Genomic DNA, 27,500 nt, shown 5'->3' on the forward strand with positions numbered 1-27,500 from the left:
TCTCACCGTTACTATGACGCCGTCAACGCATACCTTCTGCAGCAGTACTCGCCGTCGCCAGCCGCCCGTATAGCAACGCTTTTTCAGTTCTCTCGACAACCGTTGGGGGACCAAAGAGTTTCGCTCACCCTCGGGAAAATGACCTGTATTACTCGCCTGCAACCTGCAGCAGACAGCTCTCCTCGTGATGTGAACCCGCTTCATGACCTTCAAACCTCCATCAACGCCTCCACTCGTGATGTAGAGGACACCTATACAACTTCAACCAAAGCTAACGTGAATGCCGTAGGACACACACGCCTATGAACGCCGTAGGCCTATGAATGCCGTAGGACACGGCTATGAATGCCGTAGGCCTATGAATGCCGTAGGACACACACGCCTATGAATGCCGTAGGACACACTCGCCTATGAATGCCGTAGGACACACACGCCTATGAATGCCGTAGGACACACTCGCCTACCCCGTGACGAGCCGGAGCGGCAACACAGCCACCCATCATCCACCACTCGCTCGCATCCCAACCATCGACTTCTACAGCCACTCACTGACGCTAATCGGCGCAGTTTTTACTACTATCTCTCCAGATTCAGGGCACCTATTCAACATGATCAGTATGTCATTTTTAGAGGGGGAGCCATGTACCAACCGTGTGTCACACAATTGTACATAATTCCTTTTGTATATAATATGCTTGTATCTTCGCTCTTCCCTCGCACTCAAACGAACATGAAAATTCATGTCTGCTGTTTTGCTCTGAACATTGTCTGTCTCTCGAACATGTTATGTCCTGTTGCCTTGAGGTTTTGTATATAAAGAAGAGTGTTCCTTAATATATAACTCAGTCGTTTCCAATCTGCCTTTGAGTTCACAACCTTCTCCCTCCTTCGTCACAACGTTATCTCTTATCTAAAGCAGATTGTATTGTGAGGCTTATTCACCTCTTCAGAATACGTAGACTAACCATTTTTGTACTAGTGGAATTATGAACTTCATGGGAGAAAGAGGAGAAATGGCATAGATGGAATAGATGGGAGTACAAAAACTATTTCATTACAGAGAATATGCTGGGTCAATATGGGTTGTTGTGGCCTAATTGGTAACGTCTCTGTCTGGTGTTTGCCGGACGGAGGTTCGAGTCCCGCTCAGACTCGTTAGTGCCATCCTTGCGAGCTAAGGTTGGGGTGTTTGGGGGAGCCTATCTTCTGAGTCATCAGCAGCCACTGCCTGGCACTCCCTGGTCCTAGCTTGGGTGGAGAAGAGGCTTGGGCGCTGATCATATAATATATGGTCAGTCTCTAGGGCATTGTCCTGATTGGCAGGGCAATGTCGTTGTCCCTTGCCTCTGCCATTCATGAATGACCTTTAAACCTTTAAACTTTGTCATAAGGAAAGGGGCCACTCTTGCTTGGGGGTACACTCGAGTACACTATTCTATCTTATTTGTCGTCTTCTTGTTTTGTTAAGTTTTTATAGTTTATATAGGAGATTTCTATTCTAATGTTACTGTTCTTGAAATATTTCATTCCTCCTTGTTTCCTTTCCTCACTGGTCTATTTTCCCTGTTAGAGCCCCTGGGCTTATAGCACTCTGCTTTTCCAACTAGGGTTGTAGCTTAGCAATTAATAATAATAATAATAATAATAATAATAATAATAATAATAATAATAATAATAATAATAATATGGGGAATGAAATCTAAGATCAACATAACTTATAAATCTATATTTTCTAGGCGGGAAAATAAGCCTTATAATTCAGCCTGCTTTAGATTAGAGATAACGTTACGGAGGAACAGATATTAATCCTGTTGCAAGATTGGAATCGTGAGCTTCGTCGAAGACGGGTAAAGCTTTTGAGAGCAGTTATGAAAATTCTTTAAATCATTGTGAAAAATAGATCTTGCATTTCAAAATCAATCTTAAGGATAAACATAATGATATTTCCAAGAACATTAAAGTTTAAATATACCCAGACTTGTTAATTAATTTTGGAGTATCTAAATATTTTTACCTTACATTTTCATTATCATAGCCTTTATATTGAAGATTTATTCCATCGTTCAACAAATGTAGTACTTGCAAAGAATCGCGTAAAAAAGTTATTAGTAATACATTGTCGACACCAAATATTAAATGGAAAAACTTGAATGCAGTTTTCGTGTTATCCAGAAAACTAACTGGGGCTTAGTTTGTCCGGAGAGATGCTATCTTCTATTTATAGAGACAAGTGAGGTATTTATTGACTGTAAATATAATATAATATATGTACTGTATATGTATACATTTATACATATACTGTATATATATATATATATATATATATATATATATATATATATATATATATATATGTATATATATACAGTATACATACAGCGTATACACACACACACACACACACACACATATATATATATATATATATATATATATATATATATATATATATATATATATATATAAGTATATATATGTATATATATGAATACATATGTATAATATATATAAATATATATGTATATATACACACAAACACACACACACACACACACACACACACACACACACATATATATATATATATATATATATATATATATATATATATATATATATATATATATATACTATATGTTTGCATGTGTGGCATAGTTAACAGATAAAGAATGGTTAAAAACACTTCATACTAATCTATGTATGATATTAGATACTATGGTGAAACTGTCAATAAGATCGTAATAGAGTATTAGATTAAAAAGCAGAAAATCAAAGGGTAATAAAGAATTGAATTTAATGTAATATAAACAAAAGGGGAAATTCAAGTAAAATATAAATGATAATAAACGCAAAATTACTATAGATAAATAAAGCATCGGTACACAATTGACGTTACGTCCAATAGGAGAGGAACAAAACATGAAAGAGAAGAATCAGTGCAAACTAGAAGGCACTCAGTAGAGCGAGACCTCCGCCGCTGTAGATTATTTCTCGACCTTGACCTTGACCTTTGACCCTAACATGTAATAATTGCTTGGATTTTCATACAGTCAAATATGAACCAAGTTTGAAGTCTCTGTGACAACGATGTCCAAACTAATGGCTGATTACGTGAATTGAACATTTTGCTTGACCGTGACCTTGATCTTTAACCTTGACCTTCCAGAATTTAATCATTTCCAGCTTTTTACATAACAGCTAATTTCTGCATGTTTCATTACCCTGGGATTAAAATTGTGGCCAGGAAGCAGTTAAAAAAAACACACACACAAACACCTTCCAATTTCGTTGGCGCTGGTAATTGCTTTTGTAGAATGCATAACTTCTTAAGAAATGAATCGAAGAATCACGAGCTACACGATTGTTATGCTCTGAGCCATCGTCAAATTACAGCCACACAATTTGATTATATTCATGGTGAACTATTTAACATTTTGTGTTCCCATTACTGACTGTTAAACTTAAAAGTTCAAAAGGATGACAAAAGTTTCAAAACAAACAAGTTAAACTCTGATGCAATTGGAATCCGACACTTGAATTTGAAAGCTATCGGAATGCCATTGAATAACCATAAAAAGAGCATACTTCCTCCAATTTCAGGTTCCATCTTAGTTCGTTCCAGTCATTTCAAGATATTCCATTTTTTTTATTATTATTATCATTATTATTATTATTATCATTATTATTATTATAATTATTATTATCATTATTATTATTATCTTATATCTATATTACATCTTAGAGGTTATGTTTTCACCTTTATCTCTTTGTTTGTCACCTGTCTATTCTTTGATGAATTTAACCAATGAATCCTTTATGGATTTAGTCAGTCTATGGAAAGGGAAAATGACAGAATGGCCCCCAAGTCCCGGGCGGGACGCCCCGTAACGGGGTGCGAAGAAACAGCCGGTTTATACTAAAGAAAACTTGAAAAAATGAAAAAGTTACCGGTGAATTTTGATGATGTTTTTAGGATATGTCAGAAATGGCTAATCTAGAAGTGATTATATTTTAGCGGTGATCCGGATACAGGATTTTTATTATAGAGGAGATTCATTAATGGTCAACATACGAAAAAAGGAAAACTTGGTCCATAGACTTGAGTAAAAAGTTAAAAATCATCATTGGCGGAGGTCTGAAATCTCTAATTCCCTTTTCTACTTGATATATGTTAACCAAATTTCAGCCAATATCCTTTAAGGTGGAAAATACACCTTTATATATATATATATATATATATATATATATATATATATATATATATATATATATATATATATATATATATATATATATATATATATATATATATATATATATATATTTTAATTATATGAAATGTCTGTCTCAACGTTTGCAGTATTCTCACCTGGAGGTGCGTCAAGGTAATCGAGGGGCTCTTTTTATTGGATACTTGTTTGGCAGATGGATCCACAGGTACTAATTTATCATGGTCATCTAAAATTTTATCTACTATACCTCCCTCTTTCATCTTGAGAAATCTGGAAAATACATGTTTTGTTTAAGTCAATCAAAGAAAGGTTTTGATATGACTTAAAGGGTTAGTTTTAGTCTGTATTATCTCTCAATAATTACGAGCGCGCGCGCACACACACTCACACATACATATATATATATATATATATATATATATATATATATATATATATATATATATGTATATATATATATACATATATATATATTTATATATATATATATTTATATATATATATATATATATATATATATATATATATATATATATATATATATATATACATTCAATTTCATTTATCCTCCTTTTCTTTCTTGTTTTCCTTGCTGTTTATTGACTCAATTAGTCAAAGAACTAGGTTCCACTTGGCACCTTGAAAACGACTGCTCTTTCTTCCATAGAGGCGCAGCTATCTAATGCCTTAGCCTCTTGAAAGAACCAAGTTGTACCTCAATATGGACTAGTGACGTTATGATACACACCGAAAAGCTGTATGTGTTATTGAACACTTATATGGTATGGATGAAACTAAGGGGAAGAAACTGCATGCCACATACAGACCTAGAAAGATGTAAAACTATAGGTGTTGGCTCAGCGCAGAAGCTGCTGAAGATATCTATATCAAAGATATAATCTTGAGAGAAATGAAAAGTTTTTGAAATGTACATGAAATATGTGTGAGGCTATGTAGATGAAAAAGTGACTACTTTTATGTAAAAGTTTCTTAGAAAAGCTGTAATTTGTCCCCATCCCATGACTGTTTAATTTCTTTACGTATGGGTTTATGCAAGCGATTAGAGGGAGTAGACAGTGGATTTGCAAAATTGTAGGATGAGATAATCATAATTGGAGTAAGGGATGATTGGTGTTTACAGGTGATGCTTTACTGATTGCGGTTATTGATGAAAAACTGCAGAAACTAATGAGAGATTGACAGTATCTGCAAGGGATGAAAGTTGAAAGTAAATGTGAGTAAGAATAATGTTATGAGGGTTATTGGACACCAAGAACACGAAGCAATGAATTTTTAGGTTAACTACTTGCAAGTGTATGTGGTGCGAGATGACTTGAACTGGTGAGGGATGTTTAGATATGTGGAAGAGTCGTTAAAACAGCTAACATAATGACAGGATGGATCACAATATTTTGAGAGGGTTTGATTAATTAAGCGGAAAGAATGGTTGACAATAGGTCTGTAAAAGGACTACATAATTCAGATGTTTTAGGCAATAGAAGAAAAGAGGAAATCCTACAAAGGGCTGGATGAACGGTATCAAAGATGTAATAAAAAAAAAGGTCTTGATATCAAGGAGGTGCAAAATGAAGCTACAAAATTCAAAACACCTGATCTTTATCACTTTCTTGACTTTCTCCTGATGGCCTTGTAACCTCACTACTTGTTTAAAAATTTGACAAACATATACAAATAAAACTTAACTAATTCTCCAGTATTTTTACAAGGTTTTGTAACTTAATACCTTTAATAATAAAATAGAACAGCAAACTTACACTCGAGAGAGTGCACCATTGACGGGAGAACCTTTCTGACAAGCAATTCCAATATACGATGGCAGGAATCTTTCTTTACTGAGGTGAAATCTTTCACTTCCAAACATCGTTGAGAATAAACGTCCTATATTGTCACTCGTAATAAATACAAATTTCTCATCTAGAATCTGAAAGGAAGCAAAATTGGGAACTATAGAACAAAATATGAACATCATAATGGATTAACAACTGTAAGATCAAATGAAGATCAAGAAAAAGAAAAGAGATGAATTATAGTCAAAAGTGGAAACTAATAACAAAATACATATAAAGAAAAAAATTGCACAAGATAAAATGAACAAGCAGAAGTCCTCACAAATAAGCAACAGCTAGAAAGTAAGTTAAAACATGTACGGACATAAGGTGTGGTGTAGTCACTCCAAAGTCTTACTCAGACTGAAGAGTTCCAGTGTCAGGAACACTATCAGGAGCAAAGACCATCCAACAGTTTTGCAGCTTCGTTCTATTCGAAGAGCCCTAGCTTCAGAAACACTCCACAGCTTCGTTCTGTTCGAAGAGCCATAGCGTCAGAAACACTTACAACTTTGTTCTATTCGAGGAGCCATAGCTTCAGAAACACTCCCCAGCTTCGTTCTGTTCAAAGAGCCCTAGCTTCAGAAACACTATACAGCTTCGTTCTATTCGAAGAGTCCTAGCTTCATGAACACACCATAGCTTCGTTCTAATCGAAGAGCCCTTGCTTCAGATGCACCACACAGATTTGTTCTATTCAAAGAACCCTAGCTTCAGAAACACCACACAGCTTCGTTCTATTCGAAGAGCCCTAGCTTCAGAAACACTACACAGCTTCGTTCTATTCGAAGAGCCCTAGCTTCAGAAACACTCCACAGCTTCGTTCTATTCAAAGAGCCCTAACTTCAGAAACACTATACAGCTTCGTTCTATTCGAAGACCCATAGGTTTGGAAACACCACACCGATTCGTTCTATTCGAAGAGCCCTAGCTTCAGAAACACTCCACAGCTTCGTTCTATTCGAAGAGCCATAGGTTCGGAAACACCACACCGATTCGTTCTATTCGAAGAGCCCTAGCTTCAGAAACACTCCACAGCTTCGTTCTATTCAAAGAGCCCTAACTTCAGAAACACTATACAGCTTCGTTCTATTCGAAGACCCATAGGTTTGGAAACACCACACCGATTCGTTCTATTCGAAGAGCCCTAGCTTCAGAAACACTCCACAGCTTCGTTCTATTCGAAGAGCCATAGGTTCGGAAACACCACACCGATTCGTTCTATTCGAAGAGTCCTAGCTTCAGAAACACCACACAGCTTTATTCTATTCAAAGAGCCCTAGCTTCAGAAACACTACACAGCTTCGTACTATTCGAAGAGCCCTAGCTTCAAAAACACTCCACACAGCTTCGTTCTATTCGAAGAGCCCTAGCTTCAGAAACACTACACAGCTTCGTTCGGTTCGAAGAGCCTTAGCTTCAGAAACACTTACAACTTCGTTCTATTCGAGGAGCCATAGCTTCAGAAACACTCCCCAGCTTCGTTCTGTTCAAAGAGCCCTAGCTTCAGAAACACTATACAGCTTCGTTCTATTCGAAGAGTCCTAGCTTCACGAACACACCATAGCTTCGTTCTAATCGAAGAGCCCTTGCTTCAGAAGCACCACACAGATTTGTTCTATTCAAAGAGCCCTAGCTTCAGAAACACCACACAGCTTCGTTCTATTCGAAGAGCCCTAGCTTCAGAAACACTCCACAGCTTCGTTCTATTCGAAGAGCCCTAGCTTCGGAAACACCACACAGATTCGTTCTATTCGAAGAGCCCTAGCTTCAGAAACACCACACAGCTTCGTTCTATTCGAAGAGCCCTAGCTTCAGAAACACTACACAGCTTCGTTCTATTCGAAGAGCCCTAGCTTCAAAACTACCACACAGCTTCGTTTTATTTGAAGAGCTCTAGCTTCAGAAACACTACACAGCTTCGTTCTGTTCGAAGAGCCCTAGCTTCAGAAACACTCCACAGCTTCGTTTTATTAGAACAGCCCTAGCTTTGGAAACACTCCACAGTTTCGCTCTGTTCGAAGAGCCCTAGCTTCAGAAAAACAGCCAGTAGGGAAGCTACTACGAACTTATGCAGCCTTACTTCAGATGAAGAACTCTAGCATTGTCAAGAGGTACTGCTATTAAACAATTTGAAGTTGAGGATAGTACATGCATTTAAAAGTAAGTGTGATGCATATGAAAGTGGTAAGAACAATATACTTATTTAATAAATAGTGATTTCCTCCTCAGTTGTATTTTTAAAGATAATTTTTGTAAGAACCCATTAAGGAAGGAAAACATTGTCCACTACAAATGTGACTAACCACATCCTTTGTGATTAACATCAGGAATGTATCCACATTAATAGCATATCGTCTTTATTAAAATTAATTGAATGAACTTACATCCAATTTCTGATACATGCAATGGCAAGACGTTGATCATAAAGCTTATAAACCAGAGATGTCCAATGCCCCTCGACAAGATGAGCAAGTGTTGTTTGATATTGTTTTATAAGGTGTCATCACTTTGTCACTTAAGACATGCACAAATATTCTGCAAATTCACCTCCATTCTATCAAGATACCAATTCAACATATGCAGCCGTTTCTAGTGAACTGCAGGAAAAAGGCCTCAGACATGTCCTTATTTATGTCTGAGGCTTTGTCAATTTTCATCACCATGCTGGCCAATGCGGATTGATGATGGTGGAAGACTTTACTGATTGCTCACAGCAAACCAACCTAGTATGGATGGCCCGGACAAGTACAGCTTTGTTAATTTTGGTGGTACACAAACCTTTTCACCACGTTAAGGTATCCTCACTCAGAAAGTGATTATATATATATATATATATATATATATATATATATATATATATATATATATATATATATATATATATATATATATATATATATATATATATATATATATATATATATATATATATATATATATATATATATATATATATATATATATATATATAAATATATATATATATATATATATATATATATATATATATATATATATATATATATATATATATATATATATATATATATACAGTATACACACGATTAGGTGACATTTCATTACTCGTCAATTAATTACCCGACACTTCAATCATACGACATTTAATCATGCGTCATATAAACACCTGACATTTCAGCACCAAGACATCTCATCACTCAACTTTTCATCACTATTATATTTCAACGTAATGGCATTTCATCGCTCTCACATAACTGAAAATACATTTTTTTACTCTTAACGCGCAATGGGATAAAATCTTTACTCAAACACAAAACACAAGGAAAATTTCTCTAGTCCTATGAAACAAAAATATGATAATATTATTGAAACATTTTAAAGCAGCCATAGGAAAATAGTAAATGTTATCATCGGATTTATTTACATGAAGAATACTGAACTGAGTAACAGTTTATTGGATGTTTATTTTAGCAGTTAAATAGTAAACTAGTACCGGCAATTCCTTGCAATAAATTTAATCGTTAAAGTTCAATATCAGTAATTAAGCCGTCCATAAATATCCATGATGTTAGAAGGCTGCACTTGAATATTGATAGAAGGGCATAATGCATAATATCCTTCTCTTTAGAGGTTTTTCCAAAATCCCACTTGCCTTCTTTCTATCTCGTACAATGGCTTTCATTCCAATGTTAAAATGGTTATTGAAGTGAGATCTCATAATTTCCTAATGAAGTAATAAATGCTTTACTCAGATAATGAAACACCCTGGGCAACAGTAGGAGAAGTAAAGAAAGCATTAAAAGGCATGAAAAGAGGCGATGCAGCTGAAGATGGCTTGACAATAGATTTGATAATTTGCCTTTGCCTTTGGCAGCACCACTTGTTGATCTTTTCCATATTATCTGATAAAGCATGCAAATTTTTCATTTTCTTAATAGCTATCTCACTCGAAACTTCAATGATCATGTTTCTAGTAAAAGCTAAAACTAAAAACAATGGTACTCTCAGATTACTGCGCAAGAGCACTAGTTATAGGCCCGGTTCACTAGAACATCCATCAACAACAGCTACCTAAAACTGCAAAGGATAGCCTGCAATGGTAAGGTTATAAAATTCATCTTTGAAAGTCTAATGATGGATCAAATCAAATGGAACACTAAATCAAATTTGTATAAATCTAAAATCCTCCATCTGTCAAGGTTTCCTTAGCTTAACTATAGTTGCAGCAAACGTTCCGGGCAAAATAAGCCACACCCAACCCTGCTGGTCACGTCTTAGCCAATTACCATAGATGGACAGTCACACTGTCTCCCACATTAGCAGTGGCCACATTGCATCCACCTACAAATTTAAAACTATACTAACATATATTGTGTTGAGACCGCTGTTAACATAGGAGACAACATGATTGACTATGACGTCATCAGAAGGGGAGGGGCTTATTTCTCCCCGAATCTCTGTTGCGACAACCTAGAGATATAAACATCCCGAGTAACTAATTGCTTCCTGTACACATTAAGACTTTAAGATAATGTCTTGGTTTAGGTTATTTACATATGAGATTAGCATCAACTCTTCTACGACTTTCAAGGACACTAAAATTCATAGATGATAGATCCTTTTAGTAAGGCCATAAGATAACCATAAAAATCTTTCATAATAAGTAGAATGCTATACTACTTTTTGATGAATTCAGTAGTATTTAATTTATTTTCCCATAGATAACATCTAGATAATTAAAAGAGAAAACTGCCAATTTTTGTTAAACCAAATTACTTTATCAAAGTGTAAGTTTAGAAAAATACTTACCCGTCTCGCAGCAAGGAAAGTGCCACTAACAAAACTTTTTGATCTATCGTTATGATTAAATAGATCCCAGGTCTGTTTGAAAATTCCTTCAGTAGCAGTCTGAAAAAGACCAGTTTTCTATACTGAGAAATCATATTTAAACGTGAGTAATGATAACTGTCTTTAAGCACTGCGCACTGCAACTCGACAGAGACACATTAGCAGTAGTGGTAGAACTATATTATTCATTAACTACGTGTGTAAATATTGTCCATGATTTCTTTAGATAGCCTCAAAGGACAATTATTTCATGGATCTGAAATTAGATAAGTGCTTACATAACCTATACCTTGAAAATACTTTCATAATGACTGCCTGCTAATGTCCCAACCGTAAATCCTTCCTTAGTGGCTTTAGGGAGATCCTGCAAGGAATTTATGGGAGTCTCATAGGCTGGGATGGCCAAAACAGCTGTTAACATTCCTGAATATAAAGCTGCAAAGAAAAGAAAATTGATTGATTGACATTCCTTCAAGTGAATAATATGTATACGGAGAAGAATCTTTTATAAATTAACCTTTGTTGCAATGTAGATATGTTCTTACTCCATTTCAATGAATCCATGACATTCTTTGATTCTGGGTTCTTTTATTTATAGTAGGAAAAAAATTAGACTTTTCTTCCCAGATGTTTATTAATTTAGCAGATTAGCTTCCCCTTTCTCACTTGCTCGTTGGCCAATTGACAGTAATGTAGAACTTTCAAGTCAATTTTTTCCCTGTTGCAAACATAATAGCTACCAGGATGTTTTGACTCTTGTGGCATTTTGTTGTTGCTGTCAACTACCTTTTTTCCTCATCCTAGCCAGGCAAATCTCATTTGCTCAACAAAGGCATGAGTGGCCCTTAAAGATAAAGAACAGATCCTCTGCAGTGAAATAGATATAAGACCCATGATCTGAGGGAGTACCTGATCAGAAATTCCCTACACACACCGTTTTCTGGAGGATATGGTCACTGCTTCTGAATCAAATGACGAGGCATCTGCCATGAAAATTGTCCCCTACCCCCATCAAGCTCATAAAAACACCAGCAGTGACCTGAAGGAGATAGTTTACCTCCAATATGTGTGAGAAATTGGTTTAGATCTTAATATGTCAACAATCATCATCATCATCATCATCCTCTCCTCCTACGCCTATTGACGAAAAGGGCCTCGAATAGATTTTGCTAGTTGTCTCTATCTTGAGCTTTTAATTTAATACTCCTCCATTCATTATCTCCTACTTCACACCTCATAGTCATCAGCCATGTGGGCCTGGGTCTTCCAACTCTTCTCATACCTTGTGAAGTTCAGTTAAAGTCAACAATCAGGGTCAAGACAATGCTGATGGTTAGAAATTAAGTTCAATGCGTTTAAAGATGTGTCGAGTATCTAGTATGTCTTTTAGTACTGTCATTTGTACCTCAAAAAGAAAGCTTGGCCTATCTTTAGGCACACATATGTGCATCCTTCCCCAAAAAACCATGTTGCATGAAATGCATGACCAGGAACTTGTTGAGTGGGACGCATTGGTCACCCCAAAACTACAGAAATTATTCAACCTCACAAGTTCTAAAGTGGTATTGTGTGCTCTTGTATTGGCACAAAATACTAGTAGGATTAGTAAAATACTTTCTAATCCTGGGTTAACTTAGTCAAGGTTGTAAATTGAAGAAAATTAAAAGGCTGTAGATTTATAATCTGTTGTCTTAGTTAGTCATAGTTCTTTAGGAAATCTTTCTTTGGTATTAAATTTTAGGAATTTGAATTGATTATTGTTTATCTATGTTATAACCTTGCCAGTGTTAGGTAAAATTGTCAAAGTTATTTTATGATATATCAGAGAGCAGTCCTTACTCTTTGTTGATTACTTTAATGTTCTTAATTTTCTGTGAAGGTCAAATAATGTATCATATGAATATATTTGATTCTTTATGCATATGAATAGGAAGTTGTATTATAGACTGTCATTGATATTCTCAGGTGACAATTCCATCATTAAACAAGAGACAGTTTAATGGGTGTGGTAAAAAATCTTTAGCATGCTCCACTCACAACCTCATGATTGGCCTCCACTCAAATGGTGTTTGCTCAGCTATGCCTTGCTTCACTCTTAAATATTATCTCATTGCTCATCTCTTCTGGTAAGTGGTACATTGATGTGCTGGGCACGCCAGCCAAGTGGGTCACTGGTAAAGTATCTGTTTTGTTATTATTACAGTTATGTTTACATGAATCAGCTGTGAGAAAGTTGGCAGCCAATCACAATACTTGTTGACGAAGCATATTAAAGATTTTTAGCTGCACCCAGTTCCTTTCCAGGTGATGTGTTTGTTCCTGTTTGTCGAGGTTAATATTTCAATATGGTGCGATTTAAATTCAAATGTTACCTGCATTTATGAGACAGAAGAGAAACCAGAATGCAAGAACCACTCGAACTGGCAATGATTCTTCCTGAATGAAGTTTCCTTGATTGATAACATTTCGAAATATGTTGTAGTGAAACCACTGGTAATCAATCGCCTTCCCATCCATTGCGACGTATTTGTTTATTACATAAGTGATCAAGTATACGATGGGCCCCATGAGTAAGACAGCCGAAGTTATACAAATCCAAATCTGTTTCAGAGAAAACAAATATTAATATTCGAGTGAAATATAATCCAAAACCATATGAAATACAGCGTCAAACCTGTAAGAGCATCCTACTGTCAGCCATTGCCTACTATATCAAAAGATAGTTTTGTATTATAATTTAATAAAACTGCCAATAAGAATTGTTAAAAGAAAAGACAATTAGACAAATAAATCACGAACTTGTTTATATTATTATGATTACTTGCTAAGCTACAATCCTAGTTGGAAAAGCAGGATGCTATAAGCCCAAGGGCTCCAACAGGGAAATAGCCCAGTGAGGAAAGGATATAAGGAAATATGTATACTACAAGAGAAGTAATGAACAAAACTAAGATATTTTAAGAACATTGAAATAAAATGTACCCTCAAGCAAGAGATCTATACCCCAAGACAGTTGAAGACCATGGTATAGATGCCATGGCACTGGCCAAGACTAGAGAACAACTGACTGATTTTGGAGTGTCCATTTAGAAGAGTTGTTTACCATAGCTAAAGAGTCACTTTTAACCTTACCAAGAGGAAAGTGGCCACTGACCAGAAACAATGCGGTAGTTAACCCCTTGAGCGAAGAAGAACTATTTGGTAATCTCGGTGTTGTCAGGGGTATGAGGACAGAGGAGAATATGTAAAGAATAGGCCAGGTTATTAGGTGTATATGTATGCAAAGGGAAAAAGAGCTCTAACCAGAAAGAAGGGCACAATCTAGTACTGTTTGGCCAATCAAAGGACCCACTGATTCTCTAGCAGTAGTATCTCAGCGGATGGCTGGTGCCCAGGCCAAACCATAACACTTACACCCTATTAGGTGGCTGCCGATATATGTTCCGCTAGACTATGACTTGTACCTTGCCACAGGTTAATAAGGAAAAATTAGGGTCTGGGAATGGGCTATTGATATAAGTCCTTAATATGGATGTCATATGTGTTCGTTCAGTTAAATTTCTAGATATTTACAGTATATGTGTATATATATATATATATATATAAATATATATATATATATATATATATATATATATATATATATATATTTATATATATACATATGTAAATATATATATATATATATATATATATATATATATATATATATATATATATATATATATATATATATATATATATATATATATATATACATATATATATGTATATATATACATATATATGTGTGTGTATATACACAAATATATATATATATATATATATATATATATATATATATATATATATATATATATATATATACAGCATATGAATTTTTAAATATGAAATTAATTTTCGAATACTTACCTGTATAACTTAATTCAGTCGATCACATCTGCGTGGGCTCCAAACAGATATAACTAATCAGGTGACTAATCATCTTACCCTCATTGAGTGTGGCCAACCGAAAACAGGTCCAAAAGTCTCATTATAATCGAGTTAATTAAATGAAGGAAATCTCGGTAAAGAATGAAACTAACTGAAATCACAATACCCGTAGACTTTTTAGAACAAAAGGTCGTCAAAATCTTTAGCATTTGTTGGCTTTAACTGTTTAACAGGTAACTGCTTGTCAATTGGAAAACTGACAGTTGGTCACGTGGTCCTCTATCTCTCCCCCTCCAATGGTGGGGGGGGGATCTCTCCACCAACCGATCACTGAACCATTCTTTAAGAATATGTTGTCGTTAACCTGCTTATGACGTAAGGAGGTGGGAAGGGTCTTCCATTAAGTTATACAGGTAAGTGTTCAAAAATTGATTTTGAATTTAAGAATTCATTTGCCTCACATTTATCCTGTATAACTTAATTCATCTGATTACCAGCATTTATCCTGGATGGAAAGTATAGGTATAAATATTAACAGCTGATATAATGAAGTTACCTTTAAAGAATACAAATAGAACTGAGAAGACCTCAGAGTAGTTACTTTGACTGATACTGGACCTTTCTAAGTTTTGCAGTGAACTGGATCACCATTAGACAAGTTCAATCATGGCTGGGTCAGTCTCGATGCCTAGTCGACTAATTACCCTATTCTAAATGAAGTTCCTAACCTTGTATCAATAACTTGCATATGTCGGTTAAATCTGTTAGTCTAGTCATATGTCTCTGAGGTAATGTAGATGTAGGCCCCCAATGGGCCCTCACTACCTTACTTTCTCTCATGCATGTACATAACCTGCCTACGCGAGGTTTTCATTCGCACGGAGTGAGCCTTTATTCATACCCCATCTCATTCATGCCTTTCATTCTACCTTACATACATTAAGTATTTCGGGTAGGAGGCTGAGTAGATGTTAACCAACAATTTCTCCAGCTGTCACAATAGGACCAAGACATCGTGTGTTATTATACACCAACTCCACGTCTTTGAGGTAGTGGGAAGCAAAAACTTTATTCCCTTTCCAGAACGGAGCATTCAGGACTGACTTCAATGAAGAGTTCTTCCAAAAAGAAAGGAAGTGGAATAACCCTTTAGACTGTGGGTACCTCTTCCCTTCTTGGCAGCACTGTCTGATAAAGATTGAGGAGAGGCCTTTTCTATGAGTCTCGTGATAAAGAAAGAAACATCATTTTTCGTCATGGCCTTCGACTGTAGTTTAGGCGAGACGAAGACAGACCGAGGCCTGTGAGGGATAGCCTTGGTTCTGGCTAGATAATAGTGTAAGTGTCTCACTGGGCAGTACAGTCTCTCCTCCTCCAGATGCCCAAGTGTTTCATTTAAAGAAATAAGAAGAAACTCTCTGGGAAGAGGGTTGGAGTCAGATTCCGTCTTGGTTCTGAATTCTGGAAGGTACGTAAGGACCATGTCCCTTCCTCTTGTGCCCACATAAGCAGAGATGGCTTTATCTCTCCCAGTCTCTTGGCTGTAGCTAAAGTAACTAAGAAAAGAGTCTTGGTAATCATGTCTTGCAGAGATGCTAACTCGAGAGGTTCAAACGGAGCCCCTGCTAGAAGCTTGAGAACCACATTCAAGTCCCACTTGGGAGGACTAATGGAAAACTTGGGAAACTCAATATCAAATGATCTGATCAGATCAGGGAAAATAGGGTCCTCAAATAAATCACCAAAAGACATCTTAAACACTGAGGCTAGTGCCGACTTATAAGGTTTAACGGCTGACACTCAAAGCTTTCTCTCCTTCCGTAGATAAAGGAGGAAATCCGTAATCTTCGGAACTGTAGGTCTAGATGAAGTGTGGTGGTTACTCTTACTTTAACCTCTATAAACTACCCACTTATGCTGGTTGTTCAAATTAGTAGTATGTCTTCGTGCCTTGGTGTGCTTTTCAGCCACTGCTGAAGACTTCCCTCACTAGCGAGTCGCTTGACAGTCTCCAGGCGGTTAGATGTAATGAAGACAGTCGAAACTGGAACCTGTGGAAATGTGGTTGGTGTAAGAGGTCATACCTGACAGGCAACCTCCTTGGAATGTCTATGGAAAGTTCTAGGAGTCTTGCAAACTATTCCTTCTGAGGCCAGAACGGGGCTACCAGTGTCATTGTGCACCTCTGCGATGACTGAAATTTGTTTAAGAACTGGCCTATCATCCCTAAAGATGGATAGGCGTAAATCTGTAGGTTCCTCCAGTCTTGAAGCATAGTGTAGATCTCTGCAGATTGAGAATCTTTCTGAGGGATGAAATATGCTGGAAGACGGAAATTTAAAGCACATGCAAACAGGTCTATGTTAGCTGGCCAAAGGTGTACAAGGTGATCTACTACCTCCTGACATATGGTCTATTCGGAACTTATCACCTGGTCCCCACTGCTGAGTGCGTCTGGAATGACATTCTTCTTCCCTGGAATGAATTGGGGTCGGAGAATAACGTCGTGATCCTCTGGCCACTATAAAATCTCCTGAGCAAGAGGGTTTAGAGGTTGGGACTTTGTTTCCCCTTCCTTCTTCAGATAGGAGATCGCGGTGGAGTTGTCTACATACACTGTGACTACTTCGGTTGAACACAGAGTGAAGTGGAGAAGAGCCTCCCTGATTGCCTTGAGTTCTCTCCAGTTTATGAGCCTGGAGCTCTGGGAAGGAGTCCATAACCCAGCAATGCTCTCCTGATCCAGAGAAGCCCCCCACCCTATGTCTAAAGCATCTGTATACAGAACAAGCATGCTGTCCCCTGAATTTGTTTGGTGTTGTCCTGCCAGTCCCATTGTTGTCTCAACGTGAATAGAAGATCCCTCATACGGCATCTCCCATTGGGAACAAGTAATGTGAGAGAGGCAAGGTGGCCTAGAAGGTTCATACTGATGTATTTCCTCTATTCCAAGTGTCTTGCAAAGATCTAGGTCTAATTCCTTCACACGAAGAGCTTCCTGAAGGGATGAAGATAGGAAGAGCAAGTCGCCCAGGTAGCAGCACATCCGAATATCCATCCTGTGGAGTTTGGCTGCAACTGGGGCCATGATTTGTGAAGACCTTAGAGGAGCCATTATCAGTCTGAAGCAGAGACACTTGCACTGCCATGTCCCCTCTCCCCAGCGGAAGCGCAGAAGATGGCGAGAGTCCTGATGAATTGGGACTTGGAGATAAGCATCCTGGAGGTCGATGGTAAAGAACCAGTCCCCTCTCCTTACAGGTAGAAGAACCATCTTTGGAGTCTCCATCTTGAACTTCATAATCTCTAAGAAGGAGTTGAGGATAGAGAGATTGATGATGGGTCTCCAACCCCTGAGGCTTTCGTTACCACAAACATGTGGCTGTAAAAACTCCAAGAGTTGGGTGGGGCTGGCTCTATGGCCCCCTTGAACTCTAGCTGTAGTATCTCCTCCCTGGGCCCTTATTGCTTTACGGACCTGCCGGAGTAACTGATGGATGGTGGCGAATGACTGGTCAAGGGTGGTTGAGACTTGAGAGGTATCCTGTACCCTTCCCTTAGTATGATGGTCACCCAAGGGTCCGAATTCATGGCCTCCCAAACCTGCCAATGATGCTGTAGGCAGCCACCCACTTGTATGTGTGAAGGAACTGGCCCCTATTTCTGAAAACCCTTTGGGACAGGGTTCTGTGAGGACTTCAAGTCCTTCTTCTTGTCCTGCTTCCTAATCTGGAAGTTTAATGAAGCAGCAGCTGTAGACTTCTGCTTCTTCCCATATCTCGCCCTCCTTGTTGAAGAATAGGCGTTCACCCAAATCCCTCTGGGAGTAGGACTTTTTCTGTTGCGGCTTATTCGAATGCAATTTCTTTAACAAATCATTTAGTATATCTTCCTTCCGCATCTTGGAAGACAGTTGAACCCGATAGAGAACGTCCTCCAGAATTGCAGGTTCAAAAAGGTGATGTCTGAACATCTGGGATTCCCTCAGTATGGAGAGTGAAGCGGAGGCTTTACTGAGAAAATGGCCCTTTCGTTTACCAATTAGGGAAGCCTCGTGGAAAGTAGCCTCCTTCATCTGATCCTTAAGGCAGCGTCCAGCAGACTTGGCTATCTGAAGGTAGAGGGGTCGGTGCATTGTGAGGAAAGAAGGTTCCCTCAGAAAAGCTGTCAATACATACCACAGCCAGGCCAGCATGTTCCCAACCTCCTGTACTCTTCTAACGGAGGCTTCCAGTCTCTTGCACTCTTCTACTGTGATACCAACAATGGCGTGTTCCCCTTTCACTCATGAGGGTAACACGTCTTCAAAGGAGGGGTTGAGAGGTGTGGGAGCTGGACCATAAGAATCTTCTTCCTAACTACTGCAGTGGTGAAATTTTTTCTCAGGAGGGCATCCTTTATTGTAGTTGACTACTCCTGGTTACAAATTCTTCCAGCAGCCATTCCGCATTTTGTTCATCTCCTTTATTGAATTCTGAATATTTTGGAGACATGCTACAATGGTGTACCCATGCCAGTAATCTTTCAGTGAGAAGTTGGCCACATATAAAGAGCCTTGAATCTCCAAACAATGCCTTAATTGGCCTGGATCAAAGATCTGGTATTCAATGGTAATAATTTGATTTGTACACCCTCATATGACAGGTCAATTGCATGGCCTCCAACATTGTCCATTAGGAGGAGCATTTTAAGTCACAACTAAACCTCATTAAAAAACAAATATTTTTGGGTTACTTCAAATTCCTACTACGTTTTTGTTTCTTGTCCAATTACAGTATCTTATTTGAAAAGACATTTCAAAGAGAATTTTACTTAATAAAAGTTGTATATTGGAAATTCTCTTGTTTCTTATTTTTTATATGTATCAATTTATCAGTATATAGGAGTCACTTTTAAGGGTGACTTTTTATATGGAAGTTTTTGGTTTTCCAAAAGTGAATTTACAAATCGTTGGCTATAAAATTCCCTCTCTTTTCATGTTTGAGTAATAAAACTTGGTCAATATTGAAAAAAGCAGTATCATTTTTTTTTTCAAAAATTTCATGTGTTGAGAAATAGAGCTTCAGTTATTTTTTCTTTTGTAAAGATTGATTGAATAGACTTTTGGCATGTATAAGTTTGGGCTTTTAGCAGTAATTTTCCTCACCACTAGTGATCATAAGGATATAATCATATTTCAGGGCAATTTACTAAACAGTGGTAAGCCCCTCCCCTCAAATCCCAAAATATCACTCTCCACTCACAAATACATGTGATACAAGTATCAAATGCGCGCGCATGAGCCAGGTGTGCAACATGGATACCAGACCAAACTGAAGTAAAGGATATTCTAACAGTATCTAAGAAAAAGAAATGGAAATGGGCAGGACATATAATGAGAATGACAGATAACAAATAGACTTTAAGAAAAACAGAATGTGTTCCTAGAGATTGCTAAAAAAGGAGATGGAAGAGAAGGTGATGAGCTGACTATCTAAGAAAATTTGCGGGTATAGACTGGCATAGAAAGATCATAAATAGATATGAGTTAAAGGTCCTCTCAGGCCTTTATTCTGCAGTGGACTAGCCATGGCTGATGATGATGATGATGAAGATGATGATGATGATATATATATATATATATATATATATATATATATATATATATATATGTATATATATATATATATATATATATATATATATATATATATATATATATATATATATATATATATATATATATATATTTATATGTGTGTATGTATGTATATACATACATATATATATATATATATATATATATATATATATATATATATATATATATATATATATATATATATATATATATATATGCATGTGCCATCTTGTGTAAGTGTTAGTCAGGAGGCTTTTAGGAGCAAGAATTTCTAGCCATGAAAAGTACAGGTGTTGTTTTTTTGGGTCAATCTGTTGTGACACCATCATAAATAGAGTGACCAAAATACCCAATAGAATTATGCCCATGTGTAAAATTTAGAAGTGGTAATGAACTTGTAGATATAGTTAGTAAAGTACTGAACATGTCTTTCCTTGATACATTGTCAATAAACTGATATTCCTCAAAAATAAAAGCAAACACTGAAATATTACAAAAAAAGGAGAAAGAAATAACTTAAGCAAAGATCATAAGACAAACCAGCTTCATACCTGGAGTTGGAATGGGCTGAGAACTGCAAGCGCTCTGTTCTTTTCCTTTGGAGTCCTGGATATCAATAGAAAATTTCCATGGAGGTACGGATGAGCAAAGTGTACAGCTCTCATTCTACTTTCTGTGGATATAAGAAAAGTAATCGGTCTAAGAATATGCATATTCATGTTCTGCACTCTTGTAATGTGCATGTTATAGCTATATGTATAAATATAGGGAAAATATCTGTTTGTGTATGATGGGCAATGGTAGTACCAATAGTTAGTGATCTGTCCTCACCAATGAAAGTGGAATGGGGTCACACTAAAATTAGTGGTTTAGTCTGACAAGGTTACCTCGTCATATTCTAACCGAGACCACGGTTTATTATATTGAATATGATATGAATTATGAGTGGTGAGCCACTGAACATATACTTTCAGCGGGCCTAAAATCTCTATGGTACCGTATGATATAATTTACAGTTTGAATATGTTTCTTAGATAATGGTGCTCTGATTAGGCAGTTCAAGTAACACCGGAACTGTTCAAATTATTAAAGAAGTGACTGCAGAGAAAAGCCAGAATACTGTATGTTATTATATAAGGTTCTTGAATGAATATTAGGTGAGGAATGTGGATAGAAAGTAGTACCTTATGGAGTTATTACCCTATGGCTGAGTCTACACATGCAATAATTCTACAGGTATAGAAAAGGTATAAGAGACAGTTCACACAGAGAGCTTAGGATGTTAGCTGGAATGGTCTTATTTGAATGAACATATTTCTATTTAAAGCTTCAGCTATGTCCCGACTGCACCAGTTGAATCATACCTCATGTGAACGTGGACACACCCTCATGGGTAAAAGGCATCTATACTAGCCAGGCTGCAATCTTAATCTAACGAGGAGAATGTCATAAGACAATACATAATAGAGATTGAATTATGCAATAGAAATTAACAAAAATATAATATATTAAAAGTAAGCTATAATGTGAGACTCAAGAGAATCTGTTCAACAAAAACAAACACATTTGCTATCAGTTTAAAATTTTGACATTCCAACAACTCCATCATCTGACAGATACTTCCATAATCATGACATGGCTGTCATAAATTTAGTAAGTGGCGTGAGATCAATGCAGATATTGGGGCATCACCTCTATAATTAAGCCTGTCTTCAATGCCAAAACCAGAAGCACTACACCATAACAAACAACAGAAATTACCTCTCTACTGTTACTTTTTGTAACTTATTGGTTAAAAATTCAAAAAGAATACTTAAAACTTTTCATCTAATTCCCATATGTCTAAGTTCGAAAACAAGGGTATCATGATTTCCATTGTCAAAAGCAGCATTAAAATCAAGACCTATCACACAAACCATATGAAGAAATCTAGCGATTTCTCTGTGACATTAGAAATTGAAAGTAGAACATCACAAGTATCAATGCCCTAGTAAAAGACAAACATCAAAATAGAAAACACATTCCCTTCAGCACAAGAATGCAAGAGTCTTGCTGACAGATGCTCAAGTACTAAAGATACTAGGCGGTAATTGACGGCAAGAACTAATATCATATTCAGGTAAAGGAGTAACATTAACAATTCTCCAATATGAGGAAAAGACCCTCCTCTAGCCAACTTGAAAAAAGGACACCATAGGGGATTAGTACTCAGCTGTTTTCACCAAAAAAATATAAATACCATTTGTCTTTACACCCCTCTAAGCATCAAACCAAACAATATATCCCTAATTTAACATAACAAAAAAACCTAATCTGACTAAAGGTAATCTTTTCAGCTTAGCATTGGTAAAACAGAAGTGAGACCTATTGCAATGTATCATTACTTTGTTTAAAGTTGAGCATGTAAGAGTAAAGGGTTGTCTGCTCCTTTGGGTAGTAAGTGATTGTCATCTGGATTAAAAAAAAAAATATATACTAAATCTTAACCATAGACATTGCAGTTTTAATTGTAGCTCCCGGTTCACATTTCTAAAGCTATACCAGAAAGGTGCACAAGCATTTACGCGAGTAAGATCAGATATCGTGTGTGTTCATGATTCATTTATTGTGCATTATATATAAAAAACACAAATGCTGATTTCTACATCTGCAAAGGCTGAAAGAAATTTCTCAATAATTTCCAGTGAAATATGCAATACGTATGGTCCACACCAGGGCTTTAGAAAATACAGTTATCAAAGTTGACATGATTTCTTCACCTGAAATCTTTATTGCACTTTTTTTTTGCACAGAGAAGGCTCTCATGAAATTCGTTGTAAGACTCATAAAATCTTAGATCTTTCCTGGTTCCAAGTATTAAAAAATTAAAAACCTGAAAAAGAACATCAAAACTATGCTAAAGCAATGTCATCATCATCTCCTATGCCTATTGACGCTAAGAGCTTCTGTTAGATTTCGCCAGTCATCTCTATCTTGAGCTTTTAATTCAATACTTCTTCATTCATCATCTCCTACTTCGCGCTTCATAGTCCTCAGCCATGTAAGCCTGGGTCTTTCAACTCTTCTAGCGCCTTGGGGAGCCCAACTAGACGTTTGATGAACTAATCTCTCTTGGGGAGTGCGAAGAGCATCCCCAAACCATCTCCATCTACCCCTCATCATGACCTCATCCACATATGGCACTCGAGTAATCTCTCTTATAGTTTCATTTCTAATCCTGTGCCAGATATATATATATATATATATATATATATATATATATATATATATATATATATATATATATATATATATATATACAAATGACTAACGACCCTCAACAATACGTTTTAAGAAAACTTACCAGACATGGTCAATGTTGAAGCTCCAAGTGTAACTTCTCGCCTAGCTACCATTCCAATAATTCCGGTTACATTACCATCAGACAGAGTATCTCCCCATACATCATCTTTTGGGATATATGCTTTATATCTGTCGATAAAAAAAAAATATCCAAAGCATTGAAATGAAATAAATTATTAATTATCTATTTTATTATCTCCATGTCAAGATATTTTCCAGACAGGTTTTCATTTATCTACACACATTAAAAAGGATCACAAAAATATGTACTTAAGTTTACAAAACAAAGTGGCACTCATGAAACCAACAGTAACTTGGAAATTAAAACACCCACAATGAAGAAAATATTGGGAAACCAGATGTATCATCATAATGACTGAATAAAAACTAACGAGTCGAAGATGTATGTGAGTTAATAGACGGTAAATTTTCTAAAGAAAATGCATACCAAATTTAGAAGTAACTGTAATTAAAGTACCAATGTGCAATTATGTAATGGAAGAAAGGAATGAGGCTCTGCTGGTTGGACCTAATGGGCTTTTTTGAGAATAAAGATAATGATTAAATTCAGAATTCATATAACTGGGCACTACATCTTCAGTATGTTGCCTCACTTGCACAACCAATGACCAGTCTGGCTAAACGAAGCTCTTGTGTTATTCAGAGCCTAGCTGAAGAAATAATGTGGCTGTCTACCATTCCTGCATGGAAGGGTGATTGCCAGACTGAGGTTCGAGTCCCCCTCAAACTCGTTAGTTCCTTTGGTCACTGCAATCTTACCATCATTGTGAGCTAAGGATGGAAAGTTTGGGGGAGCCTATAGGTCTAAATTCTGAGCCATCAGCAGCCATTGACTGGCCCTCCTTGGTCCTAGCCTTGATGGAGAGGGGGCTTGGGCACTGATCATATGTAATATGGTCAGTCTCTAGGGTATTTTCCTGCTTGATAGGCAAATGTCGCTGTCCCTTGCCACTGCCATTCATGAGCGGCCTTTCAAAACCTTCAAAAGATGTAAGACATTGTTGAATTAAAAAATAAGAAGAAAAGACAGATCGTCTGTATATTGTAGGTTTAAGCTTGGGTCAACTAGTGTGTAAGTGTGGAGGTGCGCTGATCTTCATGTACACTTGACTGAGATAGGGCACACATCAAACAACCTCATCCAAATTGACATGACGAAATAGAAATTACTTACGTAAAATTCAGAGTTGAGCGAAGAAGGTTTAAAATTTCTGTTTCAAAGGCTGGTAAAAGCTCAACGCTCCCGTCTGGAAGTTCTTTGCCGACTTTGATCACCATGAAGAATTCCTTGACGCCCACCTTTAATTTACGTCCACTCAAGTTGTAGCGTTTCTGTTGCGACTCGGGGGAAAATATCTCCTTCAACTCGTTGGTGCTTCCCAGCTTGCCTTTGTTTGTAAATCTAATAATTAAATAACTGTCATTCTTTCTTTCTCTATCATTTCAGATGAAAGTTTTAATGTTTTGGTTTAATAATGGTGATACTGTCAGGTATGTGCCTTATGCTATCTGCATCATTCAACACTTACTGTACTTGCATGATCGGATGATAATATCATCGTTAAGGAGAAATAAATTCAAAGGGACACTTCCATTTCAAAATAGAAATCAAGGCATGTTTTATATAGAGGGAAATATCTTGAATAGATTCAGAAATATTTTATTTTAAGCCACCTGGTAAGATCAAGGTGGGGTCATAGATTAAAGAAATGTGAAAATTCTTGCGCATATTGATTTTACATGTAAGCTCAACCTTTAATATAAATAAGTTGACTTCTGATTCCATTTCTTATATTCGAGTTTTCCAATGGGTATTATGGCATTTCTCAAAGACCACACAAACCGTATCCGTTATTCAGGTAAAGGAAATTTATTGGTAAGGTAGGAAAAACCAGTAACAAGTCAAGCCATGAATAATAGTTGATCTCTTTAAATTTCATGTCAAAACGATTGCAGGTGTATTTATAAAATGTTTATTAGCACATTTCCAAATATTTACTAGCTCATTTCCGAAAGACAACTGACTGCAAATGCAATGAAATACTTTAGTACTAGATGTTAGAAGATTAGACTATGTCAACCTTAAGCAAGCAGTGGCACTTGCATAAAGGTGGTTGGTAAGAGAGTAAAGTCGGGGAAAACAATAAGAGGTATATTAGGAACTTCTAGACTCTCCTTAACCAGAGGAAAAAGCCCAAGTAGTGACAGAATATGCGAAAGATATCAGATAATTGCCATGTGGACGGCAAAAGATGCGGACTATCTAGAGACTACAGTTTTCTGCTACTGGCGGCTAAACAGCAAGAAATCGTTCTTGTACTTTCTGAGACTATTCACCAGCCAACCAAAGAATAAAGTTTATCATTTAAGTTAACTGGTAGGTTACCATACTTACCGTGTAACACCGTCTGAGTCAACAGAGGGAAGAAAATGAACCATATGTCCATCAGAGGTCTTGACAAAAATAACAACTAGAGTCCCTTCGTTGACAAACTCTTGAAGTCTGACAACACTGTTTAAGGCGTCGTCTCCTTCTAATAGCAAAAGCCATTTGGTCAAGTGCGTCTGGAGCCTTGCTTTCCTCATCTGGTGATATTGATAAGCTTTAAACAGTGGAGTATGCCTTGATACCATAACACGAAGATAGATAATTTATTAAATACTAAATATGATTGCATGTATGTTAGCAACAGATGAGCTCCTTCATCTCCCCTAAAAGCTACCCAATTTATGCCATCAGTCTAAACTCTAAAGATTTCTTTACTTCTTTTCATTTCCCTTGATTCTTGTCACAATTCCTTTTTCAACAAGATGTTAGTGACAAACTGAATGGCCTACCCAAGGACCCCATGACCGATCTTACCTTCTGGAAAAGGCTGACGATATTGGCTGGTGTGTCCAGAAGCAGCACGAAACTGTTCCCCGACGAAGACAACACTCGGCGAAAGGTCTTCGTCTCTCCGTCATTCCTCAAGTTCATCAGGACAATGAACTCCTGAGCTACGAGTTTAATTGAGTAGTGTATTATCTCTGTTAGAAAAATAATACATAGCAATTTGAATAATTATTTGAGCATCTTGTATCTAATGGCAGCCAAAATTTTTCACCAAGTTTTGTGCAAAAAGAGGAAGTTAGCAAAGCTCTGATAAACATATTTTGATGAAAGCAAGGTTGTTTTGGATCAATGAACTGCAGTGTTAATTAACTTTATCATCTTTACTTTCTGTGAAAAGAAATTTCAGTTTACCTCTTTTGAACATAATTGTTTAAAGCCAATATTCCTCTTGTCTCTGAATCAAAGAAAATGTTAATATCGATATGAACCGTTTGAGAAATGGGATGATCTTCTGTCAGTTAGTCCTTATAAAACTGGCTTCAGCAATCTCGCTATGAGTATTACCATATAATAAAAATCTTTTATACAAAGTATAAACCAAGTAACGTTTTTTTTTAGCCGGTTCATGAGTAAGCCCCCCCAACACCATCTTACCTTCATATTCCTGGCCATATAAAAAAGTCAAACTTCCGTTGCTATTCTTCACTACGCTCTTTACCACTATCATCACGTCCTCTACGGAAATGTTCCTGATTGATGATTAGGAATAATCAATTAAATGTTAATGACTTTATGTAAATCTACAGGAAATTAATAGATATTCAATAAATATTAGTTAA

General features: G+C 36.6%; 1 protein-coding gene across 5 annotated transcripts in view; it reads right to left on the bottom strand.

Moving 5' to 3' along the window:
- Positions 1 to 27,500, bottom strand: part of LOC137649791 (glutamate receptor ionotropic, delta-2-like) — a 34,198-nt gene that overhangs the window by 2,179 nt on the left and 4,519 nt on the right. For 2 of the 5 annotated variants that reach the window (XM_068382732.1, XM_068382733.1), the window contains 11 exons: positions 27,316 to 27,410; positions 26,689 to 26,855; positions 26,221 to 26,411; positions 25,000 to 25,227; positions 23,806 to 23,933; positions 21,014 to 21,135; positions 13,282 to 13,510; positions 11,199 to 11,344; positions 10,871 to 10,969; positions 6,008 to 6,174; positions 4,370 to 4,502 (listed from right to left, as the gene is read on the bottom strand). In XM_068382732.1, the coding sequence (XP_068238833.1) occupies positions 4,370 to 4,502; positions 6,008 to 6,174; positions 10,871 to 10,969; positions 11,199 to 11,344; positions 13,282 to 13,510; positions 21,014 to 21,135; positions 23,806 to 23,933; positions 25,000 to 25,227; positions 26,221 to 26,411; positions 26,689 to 26,855; positions 27,316 to 27,410 (1,705 nt within the window). The remainder of the gene's footprint in view (positions 1 to 4,369; positions 4,503 to 6,007; positions 6,175 to 10,870; positions 10,970 to 11,198; positions 11,345 to 13,281; positions 13,511 to 21,013; positions 21,136 to 23,805; positions 23,934 to 24,999; positions 25,228 to 26,220; positions 26,412 to 26,688; positions 26,856 to 27,315; positions 27,411 to 27,500) is intronic. The other 3 variants (XR_011045866.1, XM_068382734.1, XM_068382735.1) reach the window with 3 other exon arrangements.

The sequence above is a fragment of the Palaemon carinicauda genome, chromosome 11 (genome assembly GCF_036898095.1).
Source record: "Palaemon carinicauda isolate YSFRI2023 chromosome 11, ASM3689809v2, whole genome shotgun sequence".
Lineage (NCBI taxonomy): Eukaryota > Metazoa > Arthropoda > Malacostraca > Decapoda > Palaemonidae > Palaemon > Palaemon carinicauda.